Here is a 27,277-nt window from a genome sequence, read left to right on the forward strand (position 1 = left end):
CTCTCAAAGTGGTAGATTTGAAAGGTAGATGAAAGGGTCGTTGAGCCTGAAGTAGGTCGATGGGGGCGCTATGCTAAAATGTTACAAACTATTTTTGGGGCTATATATAGATTTGAGTGCCTACAGTACAGTACAGTACAGTATACCATATGCAGAATGGAGACTAGTAAGAGGAGGTAAAAGTAAACTCACGACAACACGGCATGCTAACAGGCGACCTTTCACTTCTGAGAATATTACAGACCCAAGACCTTCATATGTTAATTCATCCCCCCCCCCCCCACAAAGTATGGAATATAGACTTCCACTTTAATTCTGAATGCTATTATGCCTCAGGTGAAGTTGCTACAATCCTGGTGGTTGTGGGTACCCTGTTAAAACAGGGCTTTTAGTCGGATATAAGAAGTGGAGGGTCCAATTCATTGCCTGGGTACGAATCAAATTCCAATTTACAGACTAAGATGTTATATCCAATGGTTCATAACGTGTAAAGGAGAGGTTGTAATCTAACTGCTGGCTTCCCTACTCGTCTGCAACCGTACAGTCCTACTGTGCGACCAAAAGTAGCCTTGGCAATGATTTACTAGAAAGATTCAACCCATAGTAGCCTTACTGTAGCAATGATTTACTCTAAAAGATTCAACCAATAATAGCCTTAGCAATGATTTACTCTAAAAGATTCAACCAATAATAGCCTTAGCAATGATTTACTCTAAAAGATTCAACCAATAATAGCCTTAGCAATGATTTACTCTAAAAGATTCAACCAATAGTAGCCTTAGCAATGATTTACTCTAAAAGATTCAACCAATAGTAGCCTTAGCAATGATTTACTCTAAAAGATTCAACCAATAATAGCCTTAGCAATGATTTACTCTAAAAGATTCAACCAAAAGTAGCCTTAGCAATGATTTACTCTAAAAGATTCAACCAATAGTAGTAGCCTTAGCAATGATTTACTCTAAAAAATTCAACCAATAGTAGCCTTAGCAATGTTTTACTGTAAAAGATTCAACTAATAGTACACCTTACCAATGATTTACTCTAAAATATTAATCATAATGTATAGCTTAAATATTGTATATAAATTATTTTTTTCTTTGTTCGTTTATAATTATTAAACATTCATGTACTGTTAACAATTGCTCAAAAAAAAAAAAAATGAATACCAAACCTGAAACATTTTGAGAATCCTTTTAAGTCTCATCTCAGAACCCATACTGAGCGTGTCTGTCTACAATATATATCTTTTATCTGTATTAACCGTCATGCTGTTGGCTTTAATTTCGGACCATAAATTACATATTTGATCTGTTAACCAGTGCAAGATTAGTACTTTATTATGGTTGCTGGTACCGTTCATAAAAATAGACGATACTGAACTCACGATCTAACTTGACGATAAAGATGCTGGTACATGTGTTGCCTACCAGACGTGATGAGGTTGCTGTGAGTTATCTACTGTTTTCACAAGGTTTGCTATCACTTGTGATAGATATGACATACAGTTTGGTATCCTAGGTATAATAATAAATTAAAGTGACATCACATCAAAGTTACTGTACTGTATGGGCATTAATCATATTCTCATTACATTGTTTTATTCACATTACTGTGCCCATTTTTATGTGTATGTATATTTATATTCTTATGTTCTTTATTGCGGTTTATAACCCTGTCTTATATCATGTTTTTACTTTTACTGCTGTTGTTATTACTTTTAGGTTTTCTTAAGTTTGGTAATTTTATATTCCAGGTATTGGTTCTTTTGTACAGTGCTCTTGAGCATGTTTTATTTCATGATAACAGCACTTTAATATATACTGTATGGTATTTATTATTATTATAACTGTACATTATCAAAAGCCATTTTTTTTATGTTATGTATGTGATAACTTTGAAAACCAAAACACCATAAAGCTGATAATAAAGCCTTGTATTAGGTTTGTTTATAATCAATTGATGATTGATAGAAATTCCGGGAGGATTTTGTAAAATAAGGTACTTATTAAGGACACGCCCGGAATTAATTTCTCTTGACGTGTTTTGGAAAAGGTCACAGTGAAAATTATCATTCAATTACTACTGTACGTGGAATTGGGTAAGAAATGTGGACGATAATAGTCTATGTAGGTTTCATAATTTGTGTAATGAACGTGCGGATATGGGCGGTCGCAATCATTTTACGGAAAATAAATTTCTTTCTTTCGATTGCGACAGCTTTTCTCCATTAAACCCACCTGGTCAGAGTGCACACAGAGAGGAAAAAACTTCCACCAACAACATTGGCATTTAGAAACTGTGCCTACAGTACTTCACTCAGATTATATTACTTTTTAACAGCTACTCTAAAAGTAAAATTTTACCGCTGAGTTAAGTTTTATAAGGTTTCAAGTTTACAAGATTAAAACATATGCATAAAGTTACTAGAAGAATGAAATTAATCTTTCCGTAGGTTATGATGTATCAAGTTTCCTTTCATATCTGTAGATTCTGAAACATGAAAAGGATATTTACTATGAGTAGACAATTTCACTTGATAACCACTTTTCTCCTGATACACTGTACATTTGATTGAGTTACTACAATGTGTGTCATATGCTGCATGTACTGCACTGGAATCAACAGCCAAATCAGCCGAGGGTAAAAAAAACTCCAAAATGTAAGATACACCCTACAGTACAAATCCTGTAAACATGCTGTACTTACTATATGTTTCTTAATTCCATTTGTCAAAATGGCCACATTAAAGAATAATGAAATATTGTCAAATAAACTATAAAATGTTAGAAAAGTTTGCAAAATGAGAGATGGTTTATTATGTACACTAAGTTTGCATGATGCATAAGATTTAAGAGAAATGGCTATGGGTGAGGAAACCCTTTCTCTCTTTGAAGGGGTTTGTGTTGGGGGGGAGGGGGAGATGAGCGGGGACAGGATGTAAAAGTGTTACCTATTGTTATGAGCTACAGGTAGACCGTAGATCTGGCTGTGTATGGATGTACATGTGCATGTATTATGTATGTATGGATGTGTGCATACAGTATGTATGTATGTGTGTCTACATGCATACAAATGTATTGATATGTAAGTGTATGCGTGTATGTACCTATACACAGTATGTGTACTCGAGACAAGCTGCAAATAACAGAAGCACAAATACCACTCTCCTTTATCCATTTATGCAGTACTACTGCAACATATATGTGACTTGAATTCAAGAATTCAGGATGACTCAAAATTCCTGTGATATACCCAAACATTTCCCCTCACACACCCTACTCACTTTAAGCCAGCCAGCTGATAGTTCTTGCACAAACATAACATTTTACTCACACACAAAAGGCTTTATGGACAAATGCACTAGTGAGTGAGTTGAATATGACAGCGATGTCACCTGTTGTTATGCTCCACCTTCAAAATGTCAATTTAATATTTGCCTCATAGGCATATTTTGGTCAATTGTAGAATGTCATTTTCTGAGTTTAGACTTGAAGGACTGTACAGTTACTTTTGTGTGTACACACAAACTACAGCACCCAATACTATACAGCATGGCAAGCCAATTTCCTGTTTATATTAAAGGCTGGCAGCAGGGTATTGAATATCAATACTCTGTGTTAAACTTGTTATTTATGTAAACATTGATAAGACTGAGATTTGATAACAAATAAGGTAAAATAGTTTACAAATTTACTAGAAATTAAACGTTATTACGTTAAATCAGTCAGATACAAACTTGTTTTTTTCATGGATTTTGTGCAAATTGATGCAAAAATTGTGCAAATTACTTCATTAGGAGCTGCAACCAAATGGTTTCATCTGACATAGATCTACCTTTCAATTTCATTGAAGCTTATATGAACGGATACTGTATGAGTGAATATTGGTACAGGGTGAAACAAAATGCAAATCCTTGAAAATGAAACTGCTTCACTTAATGACTGGATTTTCTGATGTGAGACAATGAGAGTTCAAAAGTAATTTACAAAAAAAACAATGCAAAGTCTGTAATCTGGTCACGGATCGCAGTACTCCTGTACAATGCGAATCTCCAGCGACGTCCCTAAATCAACAGAGGGCGCTGTCATAGCGATCCTATCTAGTTCGGTTAAACTTCACATGCTACTGCAGTACTTGAAATCACTGAGAATTCCTTTCTTTGAGGAATCTCTGACTGAAACATTCTGGACAAACTATACCTGCATGTTCCCTAATTCACATCTGTGTGTGACATATTCGAGCTAGCATACGATTTTCATTTCAGCACAGTTTAGCAACAAATGCACCATTTGTTTAATTCTAAACAGGTCTGTACGTCAACCAATCCCAAAGCTTCTTTAATGTATTATCAATAACATCGGCTCAACCGATTCTTAAGCTTCGGTAAACATGGTATCAAAGTCTCTGAATTACAGTAAACTGGACTTACCTGTTTACCAGCGATTCCTAGTTGATCAACAGTGTATACAATTTCGTTTGTACTTATCTATGGGATCTTTGAGATTGAAGCATATATATCACAAGTAGCACATACATTGAGATATATATACACAAGTCTTCGGAGATCAAGTTAACAGTTCAGACTGATACAACGGCATCAAAGAATTAAAATAAATATTATTATGCAACAAAATATACGCCAAAAATGAACTATTTCTAAATTTATTCAATTTATGCTGGAAATCACAGCTTACAAACCCATCCTGCTTTTTTCAATCAAAGCAATTCCCAATTGCTGTCACTGATTTATCTCTTACTATACTATACCTGCTGTCTGCCACAGTACTTACAGTAACTACAGTGAAGATCTGACAGACAGTCAAGCTGTCTGCCACAGAACACACAGTAACTAACTACAGTGAAGATCTGACAGACTATCAAGCTGTCTGCCACAGTACTCACAGTAACTAACTACAGTGAAGATCTGACAGACAGTCAAGCTGTCTGCCACAGTACTTACAAAAATTAAATACAGTGAAGATCTTACAGACAGTCAAGCTGCCACAGTACTTACAGTAACTAACTACAGTGAAGATATGACAGACAGTCAAGCTGTCTGCCACAATACTTAACAGTAACTAACTACAGTGAAGATCTGACAGAGTCAAGCTGTCTGCCACAGTACTTACAGTAACTAACTACAGTGAAGATCTTACAGACAGTCAAGCTGTCTGCCACAGTAACTTGTGAAGTGAATACTACTTTAACACTGATAATATGATTTACATACATCACCTATTGCCTAAAATCAAATCTGCTAAACTCAACTCATCAATCTAACCATCACCTCGGCTCGGCGATCCAGATTCTCCTGTGCGCACACGTATCGCAGCGGGTCACTCGGTTATTATTATTATTATTAGTTAGACTGTATTGACGACACAGCACTGTATTATAACCTCTGAGCTACATTGTTACTATGCACAGGCAAATAGCTGGCTCTACTTCAATCATTCATTTAAAATTCCCTGATTCGTATCCACGACGATGGAGAAGACATGCCACGGAGCTAGCTGTCCGCCGACAGCCTGGCTCTGAAGTTAAACGGTGGCCGAAAAAAAAGAATGCTCAGAGTAATAATCGACAGAGAGTCCCTGGCTAAGGTATACACAGAACTAACGGATTGACTGGCTGAGGTATAACGTAGATTGCTGCTGCGTCATTACAGTACGTTCGCCTGATTTTCACTGATAAACTCGAGGGTCTAATGTCGCTTGTGTTTCACACAGATCTATCTTTAAAGTAGTATACATTTTGAGTGTGACAAACAAAATACATGTATTTTTTGACAGCAATTGAAATTCTTGCATAAGGTTTGTAAAAGCTCAAAAAAATTGTTTTAGTTGAACAAGAGACCCAGGAAGAAATTGTTATGGAGAGAAAATTTGCTCTTTGTTTTAAGGAAATGATAAGCTGATAGATACTGTAATGAGTAGGAAATACTTTCTAAGTACGAACGACTTTTAACTTTTCTCTTGGTCGGGAAAAATTTATTTGTAGTTCTTCTTGACATCTACAGTACTTTGACTATAGGAAAAGCAAATTGTGTAGTTTGGGTGGGTTATCATCTTCATTCAAAATATCCGAAAAGAAAAATTGGATCACCCTTTCTTTATACAGCTTATGTAAAATCAAAATTTAATATTGAGTATTCATTAGTAGAAATCTAGTCAGATGATCCAATATACCCTGTTTAGTTCAACTATTTGTTGGTGTCCTCTTATTCACATACCGCTGTGACAATATATTACTCCCCCAAATATGATTGATGATAACTTAAATTACCTGTCACCAATCTACTTCAAGGGGCATACCTACCTATAAACTATAAAATATATAATTTACCGTAACCTTCATTTGGCAATTTAAGCCCCCCCCTGCCACCCTCCCCCCTCCCAAAACAATTCTTACAGGAATATTTTTTAGTTTGAACCATCGCAACCCTACTCTGAATGATTCTCTGTTCGGTAATTTTGCTGGAGATTGAAAGCCGGGATGCAAAAGAGATGCTGTTTAAAGGATTAGTTCAGGTGTCACAAATGTTTATCTTATATGGAAGAGGACAATCAAAGAAACACAATAGTGAAGAAATTATTCAAATATCTTTTTCCGTTTAGGAGATATTCAAGTTTAAAGTTCTATCTGACTGTGTAGAAACTGCTGAAATCAGACTAGCTGTGACATCATATCCTCACATTCCTGAAAAGTCTTTGTTATTTTATTAAAATATTTTGTAAGATTTTATGACTTACAACCAAAAGATACGTCAGGAGATCTCATATGTGTCAAGGGAAGTATTTGAGATTTAACATCTGAAGAATGTTTGATTATAATTTTTTAGATTTGTGGAAAAAAATGTAATTATTTTTTAATGAAATATATTGACACATGTTAAGGAAGTGAGGATGTGACATCAAACCCTGATAGTTAGTCTTTCTACACCAGTCATTTGCAAAGAAATTTTGAAATCTTCAAAGTGTGATATTTCCTTAACAGAGAATGCTATCATGGTAGTTTCTTCACTATTCTGTTTGTATTTTAAAGCTCTTTCATACAAGCTAGACATGTCAGACACCTTAACCAATCCTTTAACCAAAACATCTGCAATTTGCATGACTTAAATTTTCAATTTGAATTCTAACACAACTGGACGAGACCAGCCTTTTTGTGGATGATGCAACTGGATGAAGACCGAATCATCTAGCAAATCAATTCTCTCTAAGCCTCCACCATCTGCGATAAGATCTGCACATGAGCAACGGTTAACCGGCCAAGCAGAAGTGATATTTCTATGTTATTATTAAACAGAACTTCCTGTCGGCTGATTAATTCCACTGGAGTCAATGCCATAGACCATCTGGGCTAATTTCGCTATATTATATTATTATATTTTATTATTATTGTCTTATTTCACAGAGTAGATTCCTTGCTACCATTTCTCATGGCGTGACGGTTAACTTAAATCCCAGACAGGAATATATTGGATCGAAACAGGTTTAATTGTACATTTTATCAACAACATTTTTCTCTCTTTTTCCCATCCTTTATGTATATACCCTGTACACACAGGTTTTTCTTGCACAAGGTAAAGCAATTTGTTACCTGTAACGGCTTATTTATTCACACAGATTTTAGCAGCCTAAAATCTGCTTTTAAAATGGTTTCAGGAGTATCCCAACCTCCACACTTTTCTCAGACATTGCAGAACGACAATTTGAACATCACAATGAGCTAAAAAATTATAGCATAAGACTTTCTAAAGACAAAGAGGAAAGCTAAAACAAAGAATGAGAGAGAGACAATTAGAACAACAATGACATCTGTACCTCTGTTGCAAGGTTCACCGGTAGAGTGTCTACAATGAGTTTTCCACTCTTGACGTCATACTTCACCGCACAGTGTTTGACTGCTCTGTTCTCCTTGAGTTTAAGCATTCTAACATACAAATGTGCATCAAAACAGGAAATTAAGAGGACGATGATGTCACAGAGGAAGAGGTGAATGCCAGTCTTAAAATGTGACCATTAAACAGGTCCACAGACGTGACAGAGGAACAGGTGAACGCCACAGTCTTAAAATGTGACCATCAAACAGGTCCACAGACGTTACAGAGAATGGGCGGTACCGCAATGATTGTACAGATTAGCTACGGCGTGTACGTGTGCTACAGTAGCTATATATAGCAATGACTGGCCATGTCTATAACATCACTGACGTTGACCATAAAGAATGTGTGCTTCATACACAGCTCTATGTAAACGAAACGGAACGTCCTAAATTACACAAGGAAACTGGGCCATTGTCGTCGCGAGATTCTCCTAGACAAAGAACCGATCGTTTATATTCTATAACATCAAACCTATAAATAATGTACGACAGTCACTAAACAAAGCACTGAACAGTGTGTGCAAACCTACATTGAATATACATGGAATCATACATATATATACATGCACACGTATGAACATTGACCTTCCACTTTTGAATCCTCTTGGAATTTGGATATCTGTCACAAAGAGGGACAAAGTCCTCAGAGTCAAATCAATTTACTGATACCTTGTCACATGAATGAAAGATATGAAGAGAGAGAGCAACAGTGGTTCGGTGATGGTGGTTAAAATATTCATAAAGAGCTGAACGGCCTGTTTATACGGGGAAGAGGAACGTAACAGCATTAAAAGAACTCTTCATCTGGAGTATGCCCAATGGCTTAAAGTGACCGAATTACTAAAAAAACTTGGCATATATATATATATATCTACTTAAATTGCTACGGTTTTGACACATAATCTTTAGTTTAGGTTTCCAATAACTATGTATGAGGGGAAAAATTTCATTAACTTGCATCTTTTATAGTTCAGACATATCAATTAGTTGTTCTATAATAAATCTGTTTTTTTTTTCAAATTTCTTACCTGTCCGGGAAATATCATACCGCTCGATAGATGGTTCAGCCTCATTAACTGACTTCTGGTAGAATCGAACGCCAGGGCTATAGTTTCCAGTTTATCAGTTGAATTAACCTTAAAACACAAATGGAGAAGACGATGTTTAATAGTCTCAGAGAGAGTACTCTTAATATACAAGTACTACCACTAACTATCGTCACTTCAAGGGATATATAGGTGGCTGGAATTGATTGACTTTAAATAACAATGCTGGATATTGTTTGCTTCTGTGGACAAAAAGCATTCTGTATGGTGAAGATATGATTTCTTTTTTTTTAATTTGGTGGGATTTTGTGAATCTTGCATCTGGCAACAGTACAGTGTATGATGCCATCACTGTAATTTTGTTTTTCCTTTTTTTTTTCATTATCATTTTTTGCTCACTTAATCACAGAGGGAAAGAGTAATTCTAAAATAGGCTGAATATGCATGAGAATTTTAATACAAAGAGCTTTCATCAACAGGTAAAGTTAATATTGCAAAATGTATCAGATTTCAAGGATTAATCAACAAGAAGATTACAATGGGAAAGCGAAACTTTTGGAGAGCATAATTTTGATGTTAAAGACATCATTGACCACCTACCATGATCCACTACAGGAAGGCCCAAGGGTCTAGCCAGCCAAAAATAGATTACATTTTCTATATAAAGCACATCATCATGAGTGCTGAGATCTGGTTTCTCCTCTGCACTGTAGAACCATTTTCTCTTCCATACATCAGTGTTACCTTGTCATCCATCTAAACATCCTCCATTAACATGCACTATGATCTATTTCAAATATTAACTTTAATACTGAAATACTGCCCTCTTTACAGCAAAACCACAGTTACTAAAGGTAGACTAACCAATTAGTCACATGTTTTTCTCCTCTCACTTATTTTAAGGTCAAAGGTCATCAATAATGCCTCCACGTCACAGATGATTTGGGGACAGAAATAAAATTAATGTCATCTTCAATTCTGTATAAGTGACCATTATTTTTGACTTTCGAGCATAATTTATTGCAACACTGACAACCTTTAAGGCTGCAAACAAAAATGCCTCTATATAGATCAGTGAAAAATAAAAAAATTACAAAGTTAACTTGGGTTTGGATGTTTATGAGTACCACTCAGCTTACCTGACTCCTCACAACCTAAGCACTCTTATTAGATGAGTCTATTAAAATGCCTAGAATTGTGTCAAAGGGGTGTCATTGACCGGGAGTGACCAGCATCGACTTATACGTCAATCAGGACAGACTACAGGTACGTCGATTTGGAGAGGACCGTGAACGAAACGGAAGAACCATGGAGGGTCATGTGATTTTCTCAACTGTAGCACTCAAAGGTAGCAAGCTATAATTGCTAGAAGTTTTGAAAAGTACTTTCCTGGAGGTCTTTACTCTCCAAATTGTACTCAGACATTTTTAAGGAATACACAAGATGACTGAATGTCCAAGTGAGGAAAATTTCCTCGAAGGTTGTAATACAAACAGTTTAAGAATTGACCAAAGGTGACCATATTTGAATATCTAGCATACTTGGGGCCAATACAACATACCTTTAACTCTTATAACACTCCATGTAGGTTCAGAATTTTAACAACTAAAGACACAATCGTGTGTACAGTAGCTGCTGCAGTCTTAGTGAAACTAAGTGAACAGGTTTCAGTTTCAGGTTTCAGTGATACATGTAACAATTTTTACCATGTAATTTCCGTTTCCATAGCTGCTAGTTTCTTTCAAACAATCAAACTGCAGCTGGAACGCACGCTACATATCATGACCAGGGCTCAAAATAATTTTTTGGTGACGAGAGCTCTTTTCAGCACAAGCAGATATTTTACGAGGGCTGTTTTACTGATGACGGGGGCTCTTTTTGGTGTTGCGAGGGCTGTTTCTCCTGTATACATTGTAGCTACAAACTGATTAAATTTTACAACATTTTATCGGTAAAATTAACTACTATAAAAAGTAGAGCTACCATTGACTAAGACTAAAAACAAAGGTAATAAATTTTCAAGGTGTTACACCAATACATTCTCTTTATTTCAACACCCAAATAATAACGTTTGATAGTGGACTCCTTATTCACCACGTTTCCCCTTCTTCTGCTTCTCTTTCCCCTTCTGATCCCCCAGACACACCCTTGAAGCCAACCATAAAGTTTTCCATTTCGATCACTGGATCAAGGCTCAGTTTTGTTCTAACACAGTGCCTATGTTATGTACTATAAAATAGCCTACTATATATCTTGTTAATTATCGGCTATGCCTTTATTCTGTTAATTTCATCCCTATACAGGGATGAGCCTAGGGTTAAAAAAAACCACTGAACTTTGTGGGTGATACTATACTAACACAGATGGCGTCAGTCAGCACGCAGCGCGGCATAGTCATAGATGGGGTCCATGGGCCTGCCTTAGGGCCCATGGTAGGACCATGCCTAGCATGTCGTTTTCATCCTACTTGATTCTTTAAATCATTCATGGCGACCCATAATTAAAAAGTTACGTACTGTTCATAAAATGTACACAATGATCAGTTTTAATCTCAGTGGAATAATATTCAGCAGCTACAGCACTACACTTCTCCTCAGTTGTCCCTACTCTAATGATACTAAAATATTGAAAATCATGGGAAACTTATGAAAATATCGTTGCAATAATGTTGGAAACTTTATGAAAATCCAGAGAAAGTTGCGGTATAGGCTCCAGTTTGCATATGCTACAGTGTGTTAGGATAATAGTTTCCCGATTTTCCTATTAAAAAGTAGTCGAAAATTTTGCGCCATTTTGTAACAAGACAGACTGCATGGTCGTTACTACGATGCAAAACTTTTCCCTCCTGCCTTTTAGGTATATTAGGAAAACATCGCAGGAACTGTCAATATTAGCTCACTCTTTCCACAGTACTCCGTGATACATAACACCTAGCTGGGAGAAAAAAAGTACAAATACACGGGTATGCGAAAATAATCACGCGACGAACCGATATTTTTTTAGCTAGTCTGAGCAAACGTTCAAACCAAGCTGTTATATTATAACAAAAGGATCGGCAATCAGAGTTTTTTTGCAGTGATTTATTTCACAGTATTGTGTCATCTTTCTAAATGTGCGGCGCCTGTTGACTGTACTGAGCAGTACATGTGGAGGACGATTTTTGCGGTATTTGCATTTTTATTTCGCCCTCGTGATTTCTTTTCTGGGGCGATTTTTCAACTTCATAGGGCGAATCGCCCTTCGCCCCCGTCTATTTTGAGCCCTGATCATGACTATTATGCAATGTATAGTCATAATCAGCAGATGACAGGATTCGCTGTTTCTTAGCAACACAAGTCTCCTTCCAATTTATGCATGTACGCCGTACGCATATCTATATGACTCTGAAGATGTTCTTATACAGTAGTATCCAGAGTCCATGCAGATCAATTTATGCCTTTTTACCAACAAAGAGAAAATAACTCTCAACCATCATCCAAATCAAAGCAATTATTCTCAAATTTACTGTAAATTTCTGCTGTAGAGGCATTCCTTTACATATACGAATTTCTTATCCCTTCGGACTTACAAGGGTTGAATAATATATCTTAGTAACACCTGGGAACATATCACTTATCGTCCCTTCAAACTTACAAGGGTTGAGTAATATATCCCAGCAGCACCTGGGAACATATCACATGACCCTACATAGTTGGTACGTTTTCCTATCTTGTAGCGAGACTGCTGGACAGATGATGTACATTTATATAAATATTTTGATGACGACCAGTTGCTAAGGGTGTACAGTACTAAAAAGCTTACAATCTGCTCCCTCTAGAAACTATGCAAAATGAGAGTGTTACAGTTATTAAGAGACATGTAAGTGAGAAAGCAAAAAGGCAATTCTGGCTTGGATAAGATATTCTTTGGTTTTCATCAGTAATGGTCTCTCTACTTACTGTGTATTCCATTGTTCCCTTCGGCTGGCTAAACAAGGCTTTCTTCTTAGCCTCTTTGGGTGTGGCAGTGGACGTCATCACATCAGAATCTGGAGAGAAAAAATAATGAATGAGCAATTTTTTTTTCTTTAAAAATGACCAGATATATGTAAATAAGCGATTAACAATTTTCAAAAGTACTTTCCAGAAAAGGAGGGTATTAAAGGGAAATTTGCTAGAGTTTGATGGGGAATGTGAAACTGTATCTAGGTCAACAGACATTTATAATTCCAGATTGGTAAATTTGGAAGGAAGTGGCTAAGAGGAAGGGGAAAGTTGAGCTGTGAAGTTGTGAGCGAGAAAAAAAAAATGCACCAAGGAAGCAGATTCTCTTGAACTATTAAAAGACTGTTGCTTTGCAATGTTGTCGAACTTCAATCACATTTGGTTTCGAAACCACTTTGTTCACTATTGCCGGACTGAGGTGATGACGAATGGGTGGTTGCGTTCACCTCCCTCCAGAAGACGGTAAGCTGCTGAGGAACACACTTGTCCATCAGATAGGGACATTAACTGCTGGGAAGTCCCAGGAGCAAGAATTGGCGTGACAGTTAAAACATCTGTGTTGTCAATCCCAAACTTACTACGTTGTGGAAAATCCAGACGGAAAAAACACACGACGCTGGCACTTTGGATGGTAGAATGAGAAGGAAGGGCATTGACCGGAGGAGCGCGCAGTGTTAAAAGGTTACCAGTTGATTCTAGGCACGATAGAACGAGGGTGCTAAGGTTGTGGGGAGACAGGTAAGCGAGAAGCAAAGTAAATATTCTCCGAACACTAAAAAACAGGATTCTTTTGAACTGGAGTTAATAATCAACTATGTTGTCTTTCTTACTATGGGAAATACTAAACTAGTGAACTGCAGCTTTAAAGTAAGAAAGGTTGGCTGACCTCAATCCTGTGATTCAATTGAGCCTACCTACAGTACAGTACCACATACATGTAGCTAATTTATCAGAGAGCTTTACAAAGTATGACAGAAAAAAAGGTTGGCCGTCTTCAAGCCTATGATTCATCGGAACCTACCTACTCTGTATCACATGTATGTAGCTGATATCAGAGAGCTCTCGTTGTGTGGGTAAACACAGATAAAGAATTAAATATTTACAATACTTAATGTTCGTGTCACGACTGTAACTTGAGCATTGACTAATAGATCTATCTAGAAATAAAGGAGAATTTTAAAGCAACATTCAAGTACTAGCAAATATGCTTCAAGTTTTCATCACACTCATTTTGGTATCGTTCCATCATCTTTTCACAGTAAAAATATAAGCCACATTAAGGTGTGATTGTAATCTCCTTGCGAGCCTGCACAAATGGTAATTAAAATGAAAATGGTTTTCCATGTGCACTTGAAACGAAGTTTAAGTTTGAACGTAATTTGAGAGTTTCGTTGAGGTAAAATGAGTACGGAAGCTAAACTGTACACCAAAGACATACCAAAGCCCCTTGATAACTGCTAACTTTCAAATATATACTTTTACCAAAGTATTTGTGCTTTTACCAAAGTATACTACTGTATTACTAAAGTAAAAATATTTACTTTTACCATGAAGTTTACCAAACATAATTTGCATCTATAGATGAAAGTCTTCTTTAATACTAGTACAGGTGCTGTGGTCGAGTGGATAAAGGCGGTGGAATTTGAAGCAATGAGGCTTAGCAATCGAAGGTTTTGGGTTCAATACCCGGCTGGGTCATAGTAAGGTGGGTTTTATGTATGACGTCATGTAATGACAGTATGACATCATGTCATGGCAATGTATGACATCATGTCATGGCAATGTATGACATCATGTCATGACAGTATGACATCATGTCATGACAGTATGACATCATGTATGATGACATGTCATGACAGTATGACTTCATGTATGACAGTATGACGTCATATGACAGTATGACATCATGTCATGGCAATGTATGACATCATGTCATGACAGTATGACATCATGTCATGGCAGTATGATGTCATGTAGGACAGTATGACATCATGTCATGACAGTATGCTATGATGTCATGGCAATGTATGACATCATGTACGACAGTATGACATCATGTCCTGTTTATTGCCGTAGAGTATAGCCCAGCTGATACAGGGGTGCATGCAACTATTACAGAGTGGAAACATCGACATGATTTGCTGCGTTCTACTTAACTGTCTGTGTGTTGATCGTCAGCTTGCTGTCTGAGTGCCCTCGGAAGATGCAATGTGAGCGTAAAATTTACGAAAAAAATAATGTACTTGTGGTTTTGGAAACCCATTATCAAAATCCCGAGTGCCAAGCGTGAAAGCACGAATAGATACTATATGTATCCCCCTTGGAAGTTTGGCATATCTGATAAGTAAAACACTACAATGTAATTAAAACAGAGTACTTACATACTCTGATCTAACCGACAGAGTTAGCTGACTTTGCCGTTGCTTAGCAACTCCTGGCAAGCTGCAATGCTACCTCTGCGTAGCTCTGTACAACAAACTAACAATTGATCAAGTTAATACATTATCTCGTGCTGGGATCTCTAGGTTTCGCCATGTCGGAAACACTTGTAACCATTTGCTTTAATCACTGCGAGATGTTGACATATTAAACAGAGTAACGTCCAACGTGTCACAAAGGAATTACAAGAATTCATAGACAAATTTTTAAGGGTTTTATGTTGTTGTCCGAGTCCTACTTTATGTTTGTCCTAAAACAAGTAGCAAATTAACAGAGCTCTTTGAACGACCATATATATGAACACTGTCGGAAAGTTTTATGGGTTTGTTGAAAAGGACACCAACTTTGGGCCGTGCACTAAAACTCCCCTTTGGGTGGATCATAGGCCTACCGCTAGCTTGTTTTATTTTTTTACCTCCAAAGTGTTAGAGGGCAATAACAATTTTGGGGATATCTAGTTATTATACAATATATTTATTTATGCATTTGATGTAAACAACTTGTAGTCAGACGGACCACCTCCAAAGCTGATTATTGGTTAAATCCAAACAAGAATTTGTTTGTCTCTGTACGATCGGAGTCATCGGACGACCGCTAGAAATTTGTCCCAATTTGACATTTTAATCAAACCACGCATCAACTTATCGGACAAACCTCTTTCATCAAGTTGCTGCTACAGGGTGATGCTGAGTAATGACCAGCTCGCAAGTGAACGTGATTGGTTGAATTTATATTTTACCCTCAAATTGGATAAATCAGAGTGCATATATCGTGAGAGACATGTAACAGGAGTGTTAGTAAACTGGAGTATACACCAAGAGTTGAACCATTAATTTTTTTAGACATTTGGAAACACCAATGTTGTTAGATATTAATTCCAACTAAACAATATATGCTGCTGCTTTGCATACCAGCTGGCACTCTCCAAAATATTTCACCAAATGGTCTAAGGGTAAGGACAGGCATTCGCCCATCATCCCCTAGGCCCTGCTCACAAAACTGCAAATACAATACCACGCAGCAAATTGGACCCCCACCCCCCCTCCCCCCTCCCGTGCATCCATTTTAACCCTGGTCGCACGGATTGAAAACTACCTTCGGCCTTGGTGGTGAACATGAATTTCTCGTGACATTATTTGCAATTTATCTAATGGAGTATTTTTTTGACAAGTGTTAGCTCAGTGGTTAACGCCGGTGCCTTCCAATAATAAGGTCCCGAGTTTGAGTCACTCCAAGATTAATGTATGTCGTCCAGTTACAGAGTTGTTGACAATTGACAATTCATAGTCATGGACATTAAATATGAATCTAAGAGACTGACTTCGGTCAGCTTGCGGCTTTGATATAAGCCAATGATGGCTTCTTTGCGAGTTCCTGCTTGCAGGAGGATCTAAACTACATACAATTAATGTACAGAAGTGTGTAGAGATAATGTAATGCCACAGCAAGCATTGCCACCTGTATTTCACATACAGTAAATATTGATAACCATATTCCATTTTTATGTTTACTTTAAATATTCACTTTACTTTTCATGATATTTTTTTATGGCTATATATTGCTATACCCTCATCACTAGCAGTATACCTGCACGCATTGTATAAGCAATTTCTCATTTTATGATTACAGTAATTACCAACTGAAACAAAACATTGACAGAATGAAACTAAAAGAGAATGACAGTTATATGACGTAAACAACAGCCACTCTGTAATGCCTTTCAGTTGTCATAAAATATTATGGTACCTGGGTTATACAGCCACTCTGCAATGTCTGTCAAATCCTTTGTGGTTTTATGTTCAATGTAACATGTGTCTCTGCCATACTCTGCAATGTATAGCATTTCTTATGTGGTTTTAATGTTAATCATACGGTAACTGCCACTTTGCAGTATCTTTCAGATCCTTTGTGGTTCTATGTACAATGTAACATGTGTCCCTGCCATACTCTGCAATGTACTGCAGGTCTTATGTGGTTTTAATGTTAATCATACGGTATGTATGTGTAACTGCCACTCTGCAATGTATATCAGATCCTTTGTGGTTTTATTACAATGTAACATGTGTCCCTGCCATACTCTGCAATGTACAGCAGGTCTTATGTGGTTTTAATGTTAATAATACGGTATGCATGTATGTGTAACTGCCACTCTGCAATGTCTGTCAGATCCTTTGTGGTTTTATGTACAATGTACAGTAACATGTGTCCCTGCCATACTCTGCAATGTACTGCAGGTCTTATGTGGTTTTAATGTTAATCATACGGTATGCATGTATGTGTAACTGCCACTCTGCAGTATCTTTCAGATCCTTTGTGGTTTTATGTACAATGTAGTACATGTGTCCTTGCCATACTCTGCAATGTACTGCATGTCTTATGTGGTTTTAATGTTAATAATACGGTATGCATGTATGTGTAACTGCCACTCTACAATGTCTGTCAGATCCTTTGTGGTTTTATGTACAATTTAACATGTGTCCCTGCCATAATCTGTAATGTACTGCAGGTCTTATGTGGTTTTAATGTTAGCAATAGGGTATGCATGTATGTGTAACTGCCACTCTGCAATGTCAGTCAGATCCTCTGTGGTTTTATGTACAATTTAACATGTGTCCCTGCCATACTCTGCAATGTACAGCAGGTCTTATGTGGTTTTAATGTTAGCAATAGGGTATGCATGTATGTGTAACTGCCACTCTGCAATGTTGGTCAGATCCTTTGTGGTTCTATGTACAATGTAGCATGTGTCCCTGCCATACTCTGCAATGTACAGCAGGTCTATGTGGTTTTAATGTTAATAATACGGTATGCATGTATGTGTAACTGCCACTCTGCAATGTTGGTCAGATCCTTTGTGGTTCTATGTACAATGTAGCATGTGTCCCTGCCATACTCTGCAATGTACAGCAGGTCTTGTGTGGTTTTAATGTTAATAATACGGTATGCATGTATGTGTAACTGCCACTCTGCAATGTCTGTCAGATCCTTTGTGGTTTTATGTACAATGTAACATGTGTCCCTGCCATAACATGCATTGTTTTCCTATGGAAAAAGGTTCTCATGTTTTTCTGAGAAGCTAATGTTTCCTTCTATTCTTTTGCTTCGAAGTATAATGAGAAAGAGAATGCGATTTGGCTAGTCACCAAGCTAGGACAGTGCTACTGAAAGGTCAACAAGCGCCGGGCCTCGACAATGTTTCTTAAAACCACTCGCCAACTGGCAACCGAGGCTAAAATTCTACTCGCCAAAACATTAAATTTACTCGCCATTTTTTTATCGCTAATTGTTAGTGTGATTATAAGCCTAGGTACTGTAGTATAGCCTAACTTAGGATATCGCCGTATAGTGATAGTTTTTTACAGAAAAAAATTATCTATTGAAATTGTGGTTGTAAGCATAGTTTAGGACTTGCTTTGTAAAAATTGACCACCAATAAACAATGGCATGGCTGACCATCTTTAACTTTCACTGGACATGACATCAGACTACTGTCACTGTATCAGTGAATGTGTTAGTATCGTTAAAAAGTTAAGATCTGGCTTGGCACTGACAATTCTTATTATCATCGATCGATTAATGAGTGTCGGACTTACTGCTTTCATTGGTCAGGTCTCAAGAATTATCATTTTTGTTTTGACTATAAATTAATCCAATAAACTTCCTATTGTTCATTTCGAGATATGTAATGTTATTCAGCAAAATTATCATATCACGTTTCAGTTCCCTTGAAAGTTCAGTTCGTATCACTACACTTCGTAACAAGCCACCGCACACTTAAGGTACGTAAAATAGTGAGCAATTTTACACAGTTAACTCCCATTGACATTGGTCGTTGAACAAAAATGCGATTTGGACTTGCTTCAAGTTCACTGTAACTTTCTTATAGGAATATATGCATTTACTGTTGCTGATGAAGGAAGAAACCATCAAGCTCAGATCTGGCAGTTACATTGTGATACTTTGAAAACTTTTTGTGAAAATATGCTGGTTTTTATTTCCTTATTATTTTCAGCACACATTCTTTTTCCACTAAGGTTCCCGCAAAAACTGCTGGCTTACTTATCTTGGAAAAATGATTAAATGATGGTGTTGAATGAAGATGAACCGTTCAAAGATGCGGAGTGGGGGATTTGGCAAAATGAAGTTCTTCATTCGATGAGTCGCTCGTTGGTTGTGATTTGCGTTTTGATGTTATATTTGGGGCTCGATGTCTGTCGGTGTGAAGTCGCCGTCTGCTGGAAAAGTTCTGTCTGTGTGTAGTTTTGATACTATTGATGATTGAGAATCCCTTTTCACAAGCTGCAGAACTCACTGGCTTGAGTCTTTGAGTTGAGCCAACTCGTTTTGAATTCCCTCACTTATTTATTCAGATAGCGACAAGCCATAGATCTGTATTGTTCTGATCATCTAGCAGAAAAGTACTTAAATGACCAGCCATCCTCGCAAGTTCTTCAACACCCCATGAATTCAAAGTTTCGTCTTTTCTTGCTGGCCATAATAAGGGTCAACAATTTGGTAACAGAACTGACAGTTTGTGGACAAAAGAGGAAGCTATGCCTCATATTACTGACTTGTGTTTTGGGATACAATGTTTTACTTATTGTCAGGTAGCCCTTGTCGAGCGATTGTGCTTTTAAACCTACTGACAACACTGTTTTCATTTGTACCGACCGTACACACAACAAAGTACCCCTGTTTGAGTTGTCGTTACGCATTTATTATATAGTGCACTTGATAATACTACTGCGTAGTGTAACATTAGGCAAATAGGCCTTCTTTGATTTTTAAGGCAGTGAGCGAATGAGCCGTTCGCCAAAATGTCGAGCGTAATGCATTTTTTGCTCGCCAAAAATTCTACTCGCCATTTGGCGCGTGTATTTGTCGAGGCCTGACAAGCACTCTAGAGATGGCACAGCGAGAAGTCCTTGCCAGAGTTGTTGGTAGCTAAGTGAGCAATAAAGTAAAGTCTATGTCCTGTATAGCAAAGTTTTTGTTTCATTTCTTTTCAAGCTTCTTATATACAAAAGTATGCAAAAGTATTATATATATTATTGCGATGATGCAAGATGCTTACTATGAATACATAATGGGGTCATTCCGTGTCAAATCACGGATGGCTGTTGCTGCACCCTCTCCAAAAATTCCCAAACTTTTTGCATGATTGGACCACCATGAAATAAGCATATTCTGAAAATTTCAGTTGCATTGCTTCACAATTGGAAAATTAATCACACTTTGAAATTCCGCAATTTGTCGCCACCATGGCATTTTTTGTCATTTGACAAAACATGTCATGATTGTAAACTGGCAGCCAAAGAGGAAATGATACAAAGATAGGTATGATAAGGTTCCTGTTTTGTATTGTATTGATCATCAACCAAACTATTTACTGTGATATAAACTGTACATACATGTAGTTCCGGACCATGTAAACCACCGTGGAGCAAACTGCTATTGAGTATGGCAAGCATGTGGTTGTTATATTAAAGGGGGTGAAGACTCGCGCACAAAGAAATGTTCTGATGCCGGTAATCTGACCTAGTTTCGAATGAGGTGTAACAGAAGTGTTAGACACCACCATCGATCCCAGAAAATACACACATAGCTTGCTACCGTCGGTAATTAGACACTAGTGTACAGTCAGTACATACAGCTGCGGTCAATACCCACAGCACAGTGTACAAACGATACAGGGATGGACATCTCAGGTCCAGCTTAAGATAACAAGGTATCATGTTTCATTACTGTCTGCATTTTGTTAGCGACAAGAGAAAAACTTCACCCGCAAGCAACGGAAAGTTAACTTTTTAATGATGGTGGCACGCTGTTTGGGGAGAGTCTTCAATGCATTTAAACTGTACACATGTAATTCAGGACAATGTAAACTACTGTGAAGCAAACTGTAGCTATTGAGCATGGCAAGCAGGAGGTTCAATCAAACCCCAAAGTTCCTAAAATCCATTTATTTATCCCATTTCTGTTCCTCTCTTGACCTTATAAGCGTGGTCACTCTCCGATTGTGTTACCTGTACTGCAGTACTATATTAAACATGGCAATGCTTGGCTGTATGTACTTACAATGTATTGTACAATGCTAACGGTGTGTGTCTCCCTAGTCAAACTTCACTAGATGGACTCACCAATAGGACGATGAATAAAATCACAACCGTAGCACTCTCGTTCTACCGTGCCTAGAATGAACTGGTAACTTTTTGTCACTGTGCGAGCTCCTCTGGTCAATGCCCTTCCTTCTTATTCTACCATCCAAAGTGCCAGCAACGTGCGTTTCTTCGTCACTCTATATCCAGAACCCACCCTCCGGTCGATACCCTCCCTTTATCATTCTACCACCCAAAGCGCTTACAGAAGTTCGTTTTGAGTTCAGACTATTCATTTGTGTCAAGTTGGTTTTTTACTTGTTACAAAAACTGCAGACATTCTTATCGCCTGCCCTTGTAAAATTTCTGTCGAGCCAACCAGGCAACAGTCAGGCTTTACTTCTGTGTAATGAACACATCGAGGAGGTCTGTTCTATCGTAAAGTACCAGCACATTTGGCTCACATGACATGAACGATGTTTGTGAGGGTGACCTTTGACCCTGCACTTTGTAAAGTACATTGTGTAATGAAATACATTGAGCATTTCAAGGGACTAGCGGTGACAATGTCTGTTCGTGCTCTTTTCTAAACTCAATTTCATGTCATTCTTAAAGTTTTATAATTCCAATTTAATTAATTTCTTTTGCTTTGATGAATTGTCCAAATTTAGCCTTAAAAGTGATCCGCATTTCACACGGTCACTTAGTGTAATGTGAGTTAATGATAAACTTAAACAGAGACAGTCAAAGAGTTTAATATGTCGTACCAGAGTCAAAGTCAACAATAAGTGGAATCAGTCGATAACTTCATAAATACCAGATCCAACACCCCTCACAGTCGGCAAAAGGTAATAAAATAACCAAGGCAGGAATCAAAGACTACTTATATTATTCAGTAACCTCAAAACTCTCTAATATTCAATTCTTAAGTTAACCACTGTTTGACTGAAAATCGAATATTAGAGAGTTTTGAGGTTACTGAAATTGTCTTTGATCCAACCTGCCTTTGTTATTCCTTTAACATGGGACTGTAAAGTCATGCTCAGAGTACAGTTTACGACTGTCACCCTTGCTGGTTCTGGAACCCCCCCCCACCCACACACTCCCAACGGTCATCATGGGGTTCCAATAGTACCACAACTGTACCCATCATAGTAACGATCAATCTCCACATTTAAGCTAATGACAAACAATAATCTTTATATCAATGATGGGTCTATGTATAGGCGTAGGAGCCCAATTTGATTTGGGGGGGCTGTAACGACTTGCCCGAAAAATAGAACCAAAATTTTTTCGCGCGTTCAACATGCTAATGTGCATACAGGCATACTGTACATCGGTTATTACATCGCATGCCAATAACATACAATCATTTGCCGTGTTATAACCCTTCCATATTGGTTAGAATTATTGGGGAAGTCGTTACAATAATTATGATGATAATAATATCAGTAACACCATTGAAAAACATATTGCAAATTATTTTTCTTTCAGTAGGTGCCCGAAAAATTCTCATCATATTGCCCGAATTTTCACAACAAATTTTGTTGGGGGGGCTGCAGCACCCCAGCCCCCCCCTCCTACGCCTGTGGGTCTATGTGTATAACTTGCCTGTATCGGGGTCCCTCATCCTCACGCTCCTGATGGTCATTGGTTCTGATCTACCGGACCCGTCACCGTAGTAAGGGTAGCTGTCCTTCAAAGTGCCAACTTCCTCTTCACAATCTTTATCCTCCAACGCTGTGGTGGTTTCCATCTCACATGTAGAACGGGCTCTGTAAAAAAAAAATTATAATGATAAAAAAATTAATCATAAATAAATAAACGAAAGAGTTCTTTGTTCACTCGATAGTTTCTCGATATCTTCGAGACCCTCCAAGATTAATGTATGTCGTCCAGTTACAGAGTTGTTGACAATTGACAATTCATAATCATGGACGTTTAATATGAATCTAAGAGACTGACTTCGGTCAGCTTGTGGCTTTGATTTAAGCCAATGAGGCTTCTTCACGAGTTCCTGCTTGCAGGAGGATCTAAAATACATACATACATACATTACTGTAGATGGTTGGTACGGATAATATGGATGTTACACACTTATGTTCTGACCGACCATCTTCAGAGCTATCTGACCAAAACGAAGTTCACAAGAGGACAAGATGGAAGGACAGACTGTACAGTAAGTAATTGGAGATTAGCAATGGAAAGCGTAGAACTATAAGACAATGGACAGTGAGATGAAAGTAAACAAACTGAAAACTGAAGAAGATTTAGAGAGCGTGGTGGCCAATTGGCTAAGGTGTCGGACTCGTGATCCAAGGATTGCTGGTTCCATTCCTGCCTAGTTCATTACGTTGTGTCCTTTGGCAAGATGCTTTATCTCACTTGCCTCTCTCCACCCAGGGGTTAAATGGGTACCTGTGAGGTAACTTGTCATTGGGCGCAGTATTTAACTGCTGCCGACTGGAGGGATTGTCTCTGGTACAGGTTATCATTGACCAGGGGTAATATAACGTCTGTAAAGTGCTTTGAGACCTATCGCTGGTATAAAGCGCTATATAAAAGGCGAATATTATTATTATTTTTAACACCCTCACTGTGTACAGTATAGTGTATGTTTTGGTAAAAGTCCAACCATAACAAACAATTCACCTGACACAATCTGATTCATCGGATATGCTCCAGTAAAACTGCAAATCTTCAAGGGAAGTTTTTTTTTCAAGTCATTTCCTTTTGTATATGCCAGTATTAACCTGAGGCATTTCTTAGAGTGTGCCAAACCAACTTGGCACATACCCAAAAACTTGTTTGAAACGATGACTAGGAATATAATCTCTCTTGGGGTGTACACGGTAAGTATTATTATACTTTCATGAAAACAGTACCGGCTCAACCAGAAGCATAGGGCTGAGGTGTAACCAGCAGGGCGGGAGCCCTCCCCAGTCAAATGTCTTGCCCACCTTCTTTCCCCTCAAATGACGTGGGTGGGCAAACCAAATATTGCACGCCCCTGGGCCTCACATAGATAGTGCAAAGCGTTCTGGTTTGACAGGTCAATAAATTGAATATGCCCTTATCCCCTCTAAGATGAAAGTTCTGGCTACACTCTTGACTTCCTCTACAATATATATCCACTTCATACATTTGGTTGGACTATCCCTTCAACAATTTAGCGGATGGAACTCAGGAATAAACTGTTAAATTTTGGGTAAAGAGAAAATCATAACAGAACCTTTACCATGGTTTCGAGTAATTGGGAATGGGGCATTTTGCAAAAGTACCTAAAATGACCGCACTGGACGCACATGAAACTTGCCTCTCCCACCCCCACTTGGACTCTTCCCCCCTCCCCTCACACCCCTAGATGAAAATTCTGCTTACGCCACTGGCAGAGCACAACTGTACTTTCTCCAAGAACTGCAGCTCCCTGCCAAAACTTCACCTCACCTATGTTAACACTAACTTTACCACCATTTTCTTTGATCAATATACGGAGCTCCCCTTGGGATGCAATGTGACCTACATAACATACTCTGTGTGGTTCACTTTATCACACCTACCCTGTAACTGAGTAAAGTGACTGCTATCGCCAGTGAGCTATAACAAAGTCTGTAAGCTTATCTTTTATGAGCCCTGGCATAAATCTGAAGGCAAAGAGTTGAATCGCATTTCAAACAGGATGACCATTTGTGATCAACAATATTGGCCTATTGTTAGACAAGGCTATAGTTACTGTAAGCTTATCTTTTCTGAGCCCTGGCAGAAATCTGAAGGCAGAGTTGTATCGCATTTCAAACAAATATGTATTATATCTATATATATCATACATAACACAATCACTTGGAAAGAGAAATGTACTAATTCAATCACAAACTGACGAATGGAACAAATAATCAATATCTACAGAAAATGATTAAATGCAAAATCATGTTTATTCATGATACTGACCATGGCGACAATAGCTGGTAGAGAATGATGATTTCAAGCATAAGTTATAAATAACCAGCTATATGTAAATGAATGAATAGATGACTTATAGTCAGAGACTAATGAAATGTTTTGTGTGGAGTGTATTCCTGTATGGCTCAGAAACCTGGACACTAAGGAAAGAGGACAGAAAAAGGTGTACGCATTGGAGATGTGGCTACGGAGAAAGTCCAGATGAGAACATAAAGTGGTCAGACAGGGTCACAAATGAGGAAGTTCTACAGAGGGTTGGTGAGGTCCGCAGGCTGGGAGAAACTATTAAGCTGAGAAAGAAAAAGTGGATTGGGCACATCTTGAGACATGACGGACTACTGAAAGATGTGCTTGAAGGTAGAATGAACGGGAAGCGACCAAGAGGGAGAAAGAGAATAATGTTGATGGATGATATCAGAGATGGCAGAAATTATTTCACTATGAAGAGGAATGCAGAAGAGTGGTTATTATGATTTTGTGTTTGGTGAGGGACCTGCCTTAAGGCAGATCACCATTAGAGAGAGAGTCCAGTCAGGACATAAAAATTGATTAAGATTTGTTGTAGACAATTTACCAAAACATTGCTTTATCGCAGTACAGGGTGTCATTGCCATATAGACCAATTTTAATTTTTGAGCATATAATGTCCCTTTAAAACATCTGAGGCTCATTAAGAAAAGGGCCTGGAGTTACTTACTGTATGTCTAACACACATACCTTCCTCTGATGCAATACAAGAGCAAAATACTTGACCAATAGGAAAACAAAAGTGTTTTACTTTCATGGCCTCAAAAACATCATATATTCAAAACATCACAAAATTTGTTACGGACAAATGGAGTTGAATATTATCCAAGGGTGTTCTGTTAATTATGAGAACACAAGAGAACACGTTTAGATTCAGTTTCATAAAATATAATTTATTTATTATAAAACAATGGGTTAATATTATTGTTCAGCCCTACACCGAGGAGCCAATACTATTGTCTAATTAATAACCTTAAAGGAGCATTCCATAGATTAACCAACATTAATGCTGAACCTCATATCTAGTCTGAAATTCGGCCTAAAGTCATCCAGTGCTTTACAATCATGTTTATTCATGAAACCCTTCCCCCCCCCCCCCACGGGATGACAATCAAACAAAGAGAATGGTTGAGATGAATTTTAACTAATATTTTATCTGACAGATGGCCAGTGTGGTTGGGATTATAATAGTGTTTGCAAGGGGTACCCGGGTACCAGCACGACGCGATACTACCCGGTTCCTAATTTATTACCTGAATCCTACGCAAAGTGTGATTTGTGTTTTTTTGCAAACCGACGGTTAGGCAGATTTCTCATTGACTTAGTGTGGTGTTAGGCTGCCATGTGGTCGAAGATAACAGCAATAATGAAGGTACCCGCCCGACGCGATACTACCTGGCTCCTAATTTATTACCCGAATCCTATGCAAAGTGTGTTTTTTTTTGGCAAACATTGTCAGTAGAGAACATAATTCATTTATTATAGCATCCAATATGTAATTTCTTGAAAATCGTGATACACGAGGGTAAACGATTTTTTTCCAGGTACCCGGATACCTGACGGGTAACGGCTCTCGGGTACCCGGTTCCCGATTTTTGGACCAGTGTAAACACTAGATTATAAATACATTCCACATTATTTACATGGTCTGTTACAGTATAAATTTATTAGAGCCCAATATCCTAAATTTATTAAAATAAATTGGCAAGATTTGAAATAATTTACTTGCTATCCATCCCATCTTAATAACTAACCGGGGCCAAACCTGATTAACAGAATTGACACATAATGTGTTAGGTTTGACTATCGTCACTAAAATGGCGAAAGACCCCAA

At 37.8% G+C, this 27,277-nt stretch overlaps 1 protein-coding gene across 3 annotated transcripts in view; it reads right to left on the reverse strand.

Moving 5' to 3' along the window:
- LOC139984295 (nuclear receptor coactivator 7-like) overlaps positions 1-27,277 on the reverse strand; it is a 68,359-nt gene that overhangs the window by 27,436 nt on the left and 13,646 nt on the right. For 2 of the 3 annotated variants that reach the window (XM_071998155.1, XM_071998156.1), the window contains exons 2-4: positions 23,068-23,231; positions 12,875-12,963; positions 8,919-9,026 (exon numbers count right to left, since the gene is read on the reverse strand). In XM_071998155.1, coding sequence (XP_071854256.1) covers positions 8,919-9,026; positions 12,875-12,963; positions 23,068-23,212 — 342 coding nt within the window. In that variant the 5' untranslated portion in view covers positions 23,213-23,231. Of the gene's footprint in view, positions 1-7,829; positions 8,266-8,918; positions 9,027-12,874; positions 12,964-23,067; positions 23,232-27,277 lie in introns of those variants that run through there. The other variant, XM_071998157.1, reaches the window with a different exon arrangement.

Source organism: Apostichopus japonicus, chromosome 17 (genome assembly GCF_037975245.1).
Source record: "Apostichopus japonicus isolate 1M-3 chromosome 17, ASM3797524v1, whole genome shotgun sequence".
Taxonomy (NCBI): domain Eukaryota; kingdom Metazoa; phylum Echinodermata; class Holothuroidea; order Aspidochirotida; family Stichopodidae; genus Apostichopus; species Apostichopus japonicus.